Source organism: Urocitellus parryii, chromosome 15 (assembly GCF_045843805.1).
Source record: "Urocitellus parryii isolate mUroPar1 chromosome 15, mUroPar1.hap1, whole genome shotgun sequence".
NCBI lineage: Eukaryota > Metazoa > Chordata > Mammalia > Rodentia > Sciuridae > Urocitellus > Urocitellus parryii.
In genome coordinates, this window is record NC_135545.1 from 5,376,704 (window position 1) to 5,383,814 (window position 7,111).

General features: G+C 53.9%; 1 protein-coding gene across 1 annotated transcript; it reads left to right on the plus strand.

The window, feature by feature from the left end:
* The first annotated feature begins 3,837 nt into the window (after positions 1–3,837).
* LOC144250492 (sialic acid-binding Ig-like lectin 13) lies at positions 3,838–6,909 on the plus strand. Its single transcript, XM_077793327.1, has 6 exons — positions 3,838–4,258; positions 4,444–4,722; positions 4,941–4,988; positions 5,850–6,107; positions 6,416–6,509; positions 6,837–6,909. Exons 1-6 carry the CDS (start codon positions 3,838–3,840, stop codon positions 6,907–6,909), a joined length of 1,173 nt encoding a protein of 390 aa, XP_077649453.1.
* Positions 6,910–7,111: the final 202 nt, after the last annotated feature.

The following is a 7,111-nucleotide window of genomic DNA, read 5'->3' on the forward strand; positions in this document are numbered from 1 at the left end:
GGAGTCAATCCTAGAGGACTGATACCTAAACATGTTTGGCAGATGGACGTCACACACTTGCCAGAATTTGGAAAATTAAAATATTTACATGTTACAGTTGATACTTCTTCCAGATTTTTGATGGGCTCCCTTCATGCTGGAGAAAAAACTAAAGATGTTATAGCTCATTGCTTACAAAATTTTGCCACTGTGGGCGTTCCAAAACAGTTAAAAATGGATAATGGTCCTGGTTATACTTCTACCTCTTTTAAACAATTTTGCTCATCATTTGGCATTACTCATATAACAGGAATCCCATACAACCCACAGGGACAAGGAATAGTTGAAAGAACTCATCAAACTATTAAAATGTACTTATTAAAGCAAAAAGAGGGAATTGGAAAGGGGTATATATCCCCCAAAGATAAACTTAAAATAACCCTTTTTACTCTAAACTTTTTAAATTTGGATTCATCAGGGCTGAGTGCTGTGGAAAGGCATATGTGTCCAAAAAATGTACATAAGCCCAAGGTACTTTGGAAGGATATTCAAACAGGACAATGGAAAGGTCCTGACCCAGTGATTGTCTGGAGTCCGGGTTCTGTTTGTGTGTTTCCACAGGAAGAACAGCAGCCGATTTGGATTCCAGAGAGATTAACTAAGGTTCTGACCCAGTGATTTTCTGGAGTCAGGGATCTGTTTGTGTGTTTCCACAGGGAGAACAACAGCTGATTTGGATTCCAGAGAAACTAACCAAAGCAAATTCTACGGACCAAAAAAAAAAAAAAGGTGAAAAAAGGTGATTTGACTCAAATCCGTAACAGCTGATATCCAGAGCTCCAGTTTGGCTATTCTTACATCTGCGACAGTGATTAACCAGGATGCTTTTTTCAATATTTATTTTATTATTGCCTTTTCCCACATCATAAAGTTCTATTTTATTTTTGAGCTCATACAGACCTAGGTTAATGTTTTTCTGATCAGTTTTATTTTTTGACTGTGGAGTTTTTAAACATTGCAATGGAGATTTCACCTAGGTAAAGCTACAAGGTCTTTACTATTGTCTTATGTGTTGTATGTTATGTGTGCACACTTCTGTTTTGTGTTGTATGTCTGTATGTGCGTATGTCCATATATCATATATGAGGAGTGCTCATGAATAAATGGATCCGAATTTTTTTTATTCACGTGATTTTAATGGTTTAATTTAGATTGGGTAAACAGCTGTTGAAAATTTTTTTTCTTTTTTTATTGGTTGTTCAAAACATTACAAAGCTCTTGACATATCATATTTCATACATTAGATTCAAGTGGGTTATGAACTCCCATTTTTAACTGAAAATTGTTTTGATATGTGAACAAATAAGGAGGTTAACAGATCGGTTTGTTTACTTTCACCTTTCCTTCTCATTATATTTAATAATTCTGTTCAGGATAATGTAAATTGTTCAAAAAATTGTTTTCTTAGTGCCTGTTGGAATGTTACATAATTTTTTCTTAGCATCATTGCCAGAATTCCTATCTTCATCCCAGTGCCGGTGAAGACAAAGATAAAACCAAACTACAGCTTCTTTGATTGTTATCACAACAAACTGTATAAACTGGTGCATGAATGAATAATAACTCAACCAGTAATGCTCAATCAAGGAGTCGATTTACTTTGGGAGGAAATGGACATATTGACAGATTCCTCTACTTTGAACTGCTTGCAGAACTTGCCTGGAGTATGTATCACTTGTATGCATTGTGAACTATCGTTTGGTGCAGCGAATTGTCGTAGTGTTGGGGTATTTTTGCTGATGGTGTCACCGGTGGTACAATTTTTCAAAGGAGCCCTCAATTGGCTTAGTGTCATGGCATTTTGCATCCTCCTCCCTTCTACTAGCGATGGTCTAAAATTTGGGGGCCAACAGAGGTGAGGCAAAGAACCTCACCCCCCACACTGGTGCAAAGGCCTATCCACAAGTATGGCTGTATGCTGGACAGGTAGTCAGTGACAGGTATGATCCAATTGCAGTGGTACCAACCTAAGACAGGAGGCTGACGCCTAGAGGTCAGCTCATCCGATGACGGGTAAGGACCATATGTTGAATTGGACTACCTAACAGGCACGGTCCCTAAGCCACATTGCTTGTTGTTTAATTAAACAGAAGGGGGGAGATGCTGAGAGCCACGGCCGAGTCTGTATGGCCCCTGGCATTTCGCCAACAGTATTGATTGACAGGTGAGGCATTACTATCTGCCTCTGCCACTACTTTTGAGTTCTCGCACTATTTTGGAGTTCTCCTGGGGATTTCCAGGGATTCCCCGAGAGATCCCATTGGTTAGGGAAGTGCAGGAGGAGGGATTTCCGGGAGAGATATTTCTGGCTGGGGGTTCCTGGACGAGCTGTGTGGCATTCGGGAGAATTCCCCAGGAGCGTGTGTGAGGTTTTTTCTGGCAGTTCAAAAATAAAGTTTGTTTCAGCCTCAGTGGCCCGTGATTTGTGCCCAGCCAGACTGCGGCATCCTCCTGTGGCAGAAGGGCAAAGGAGCTCCCTTGGGTCCCTTCTGTAAGGGACACTAATCTCATTCATCAGGGCTCTGCCCCAGGATCAATCACTTCCCAATGTCCCCACCTCCTGTGACCCTCCCTTAGCAGTTAGGATGTCAACATGTGAATTTTGGAGGGACACAGCATTCAGCCCACAACACTCACCACTCTGACCTGGGTGTCTTCTTCTGAAATTGGGGAAGTGGAACAGGAGGGCTTCTCCAGCTCTCTCAGAAGTTCCTCTCTTACATGCAGATGCTCTGTGGCGTCCCCAGGTCTCTCCTTCCTGTTCTTCCGTTTTTCTTTGTAAAACAGAATGGTCATGACCTGCCCTTCTGACCACTGGGCTCTGCAGTTGCTCCTTCTGGCAGGGTGTCTGGGCAGCGGGGGGCCTAGGAGGGCTGCAGGTGGGACTGCAGCTGGCAATGCAGGGGGTGGTGAGGGGGGGCTGCGTGTGGAACCCTGTTCCCTTCCAGCCATCACAGGGCACGACTCCTCCCCAGGTTTTGGGAGCTGGTTCTGGGGATACCATGGAATGGACAGGTCCATGGGGCTGAGTGGATGAACACAGACCAGCTTTCTGTGTGCACAGAGTCTTTGGAGGAAGCCATAGTGTTCGAGTGGCCTTAGACCTGAGCCTAGGCAACTCCATTTTAAAAACTCCAGTTTAACCTGCAGTCTCACCAGCATGCCCACAGAGCCCTCCAGGGTGGCCTCAAACAAGTCACTTTCCCTCGTCTCCTCTGCACAGTCCCCTGAGACCAAAGTCCAGCCAGGGCAGGAGTAGACCTCCATGCTGCCTTGGTGACCCCAGTGTGGCCCAGGTGCCTGAGGACTTAGTGTCTCTCCCCAAGGTGGTAACTTCTTGGGGACAGTGTCCAGGTCTGCTGTGCAGAGAGGGTGTCACAGTGTGTGGCTGCTGAGGGAGGGAGGAGAGGGGACCTGCTCACTCCAGTGGCCTCCCTTGTCTCCTGACCCCACATCCTCAATGGCCCTGGGGTCACTCAGGGCTCTGGTTATGGAAGCCCATGAGTGACATTGCAGAAAAGTCTCCCAAGAGGAAAGACGTCAACAGGGAGGGAGGGACAGGGCGACACAGGGAGAGTCCCTGTCCTCTCTGTCCTCGCGGCTGCAGGCTGGATGTGGTGGTGGGGGCTGGTCTCCAAGGGCAGAGGCCGCCCTGGCAGAGGCTGGCTGAGGCTCCTCCTCTAGGAAGCCACGGTCCCCTCGGTCCCCTTCCCATGGGCCTCCTCCTGTGGGCTCTTAGTTCCTCAGAGAGGAGCTCTGGGGGCAGACTTCCCCTGCGGCCCTGCAGCCCCGGCCGACATGCTGCTGCTGCTGCTGCTGCTGCCCCTGCTGCGGGGCTGTGGGCGGGTGGAGGCCCAGGGGGGTTACACCCTGAAGGTGCCCAGGGAGGTGACAGTGCAGGAGGGCCTGTGTGTCCATGTGCCCTGCCAATTCTCCTACCCCTGGAGCAGCTGGACTAACTGGGACCCAGCTCATGGCTCCTGGTTCCGGGGACGGGACAGAAGGACGGATCCTCCAGTGGCCACCAACAACCCTGACAGGAAGGTGCGGGAGGAGACCCAGGGCCGGTTCCACCTCCTTGGGAACCCAAGAACCGACAACTGCTCCCTGAGCATCAGAGACGCCAGGAAGACGGACGCGGGGTCCTACTACTTTCGAGTGGAGAGAGGACGCTTGAGATTCAATTATGTACATGACATGGTCTCAGTGAATGTGACAGGTAAGGCTCCAGCTCCAGGTCAGCCCCAGGGAGGTCACAGGACAGGGCTGGGTGGGACCCTGCCCTGGGGGAGTTGGGGTCAAGCATTAGGGGCTCAGGGAGCAGCTGGGTCAGAGCCTGAGCTTCTCTCAGGGCCCCACCTCCCACCCTCCCTCCTGACCCTGCCTGTCCCCTCTGCTCACCAGCCCTGACCCACACCCCTGACATCCTCGTCCCTGGGACCCTGGAGTCTGGCCGTCCCAGCAACCTGACCTGCTCTGTGCCCTGGGCCTGTGAGCAGGGGACGCCCCCCACCTTCTCCTGGGAAGGGCCCTCTGTGTCCTCCCTGGGCCCCAACATCATCCACTCCTCGGTGCTCACCCTCACCCCGCGGCCCCAGGACCATGGCACCAACCTCACCTGCCAGGTGACCCTGCCTGGGGCCAGTGTGACCAGGACAAAGACCGTCCACCTGAACGTCTCATGTGAGAGCTGGGCTGGGACACCTGGGTCTCTGATGGGGCTGGTCCCTGAGGGAGAGGGAGAGGGGTCAGACCCTGGACACTGGGTGCTGGGTCCTGAAATCATGTGGGGGCTGGGCCAGGAGGATGCAGCCTCCACCCCTCCCCACCATGAGGCTCCTGGGACAGAGGCTGATGTCCCCAGCCTCCCACTGACAGGTCTGCGTGTCTCCCTGCCCCAGACTCTCCACAGAACCTGAGTGTAACTGTGTCCCGAGGAGCTGGCCCAGGTAGGGAGGGGCCTCGCTGGGGCTGGGGGGGCAGGGCCTCTTCAGCTCAGGGCAGGGCTGGGTCCCCTCACCCTGGACTCACCTGGTGACAGAACCCCATGTTGCAGAAACCAATGACCCCTCCTCATGGCTGCCTTGAGCTCCTGTCCCCACCCTCCCGGGCTCCCTGGACTCCAGTACCTGCCCCTCACCCCCACAGGGACAGGGTGACACTCTCACAGCAGAACTGGGCTCCCAGGCTCCCTCCCAGCCTCCTCCTGGACCCGCCTCCAGCCTCCTCTTCTTATTCCCCAACAGCTTTGATCTAAGTGCTTGTGGGAGGAGGCACAGTCCAGGGCACACACAGAGCAGTCTGTCCCCAGAGCCTAGGTCCCTCCCAGAAGTGACCAAGCTGAGCCTTGGACTGTCCACCTGAGGACTGAGAGGTCACTGCATGTCGGTAGCACTCAGGGTCCTCGTTCTTGGTGGTGAGGGTGTCCCACTGCCCAGATGGACCCCCTTCTGTGGGCGTCCTCTGCCAACCAGCACTGAGTCCATTCAGCCCACAGGAGTGAGCAGTGGATGGTCCTGAGCCTCCGTCCACAGCTGGGTGTGCACGTCAGTGAGCTCAGCTCCTGAGCACAGAATACACCTGAGCCACATGTTCTGGTTCAAGAGCTTGAGTCAATGTAGCTGAAGGAGGTACAGGAACACACATCCGTCACAGGAACATCAACGTGGCCATGTTCCTGGGCACAGGTCAAGGGTGTGTTTTCCTGTGCTTCATTCAGTCCATGAGTGTGGGGGTCCCCTCTCTGGACTCCAGGGTTCTGTGTCCTTTGCTCTCTTTGTCACTCTGACCCTCTGTCTCTTTCCCCACAGAATCTACAACCCTGGGGAATGGCTCATCTCTTTCCGTCCTGGAGGGTCAATCTCTGCGTCTGCTCTGTGTCGTCGACAGCCGTCCCCCTGCCAGGCTGAGCTGGTCCTGGGGGAACCTGACTCTGTGTCCCTCGCAGACCATGGACCCTGGGGTGCTGGAGCTGTCTGCAGAGCACCTCAGGGGTGGAGGGGAATTCACCTGCCATGCGCAGAACCCTCTGGGCTCCCAGCACATCTCCCTGAGCCTGTCACTGCAGAGTGAGTGTCCTGGGTCAGCTCACCTGACCCCAGCCCAGGAAGGACCTGCAGGTCCCAGGCCTCTGAGCAAATGCCCACGTGCCCAGCAGGGGGCATGAGGGTCCTCTGCTCAGGTTCAAGTCAACTGTGAGGTTGGACAGTGCTTGGGGTCCAGCTGCTGTTCAGTCAGGGCCTGTGGGAGGCCTGGGCTGATGGCCCCACACTAGGGATGGAGGAGGCCTGAGGAGCCATGTCCATGGCCTTGTGTGGGAGGAGGGACTCGGGTTGTGGATTAGCAGGTGACTCTGGCCTCGTCCACTTTTCTGCAGGGAGGTCAGGGCCCATGGCCCAGGTGGTCCTGGTGGCCATCGGGGAGGTGGCTGTCAAGATCCTGCTCCTCGGCCTCTGCCTCATCTTGCTCAGGTCAGCACTGCCCAGGGGTGGAGAGGAGGTGTGGGCAGGGCAGGCACCTGGCACTGAATCCCAGAGTCCCAGAGGTGGGGACCCAAAGGGGGTGAAGATTGCTCCGGCCAGGCAGGGGCTGAGTGGGTGCTGCCTGGGCCATGGGCCATCGCTGTCTGTCCCCAGTTCTGGCCCAACATGGGCGGAAGTGGGTCTCATCAAGGAGGTCTTCAGACCAGGCCTCCTCGGCCTCCCTCAGTCACCTCCAGCCCCTGATAGGGCACAGGGCAGGGACCACTGCCCACTGCACCAAGCTGCCCCCCTGAAGGCCCTGGTCTCTTCTCTCAGAGTGAGGTCCCCCAGGAAGAGGGCAGCTAGGCCAGCAATGGGCGAGGAGCTTGGAAACACTGTGTCCGGTTAGTCTCAGGTCAGTGACGCAGTGTCTCAGCCTCCCACATGATCAGGGACCCCTCTCTCGTCAAGGCCCCAGGTTGGCCACCTCCCCATGGCCACAGGTGAGCTGCCCGTTCCCATCTGAAGCCCACCCTTCCTGCTGAGTCCCATATGGATAGTGGCTCTGGGCCCCTTCTCTACATCAGAGCCAGGTGGGTCCCCACCTCCAC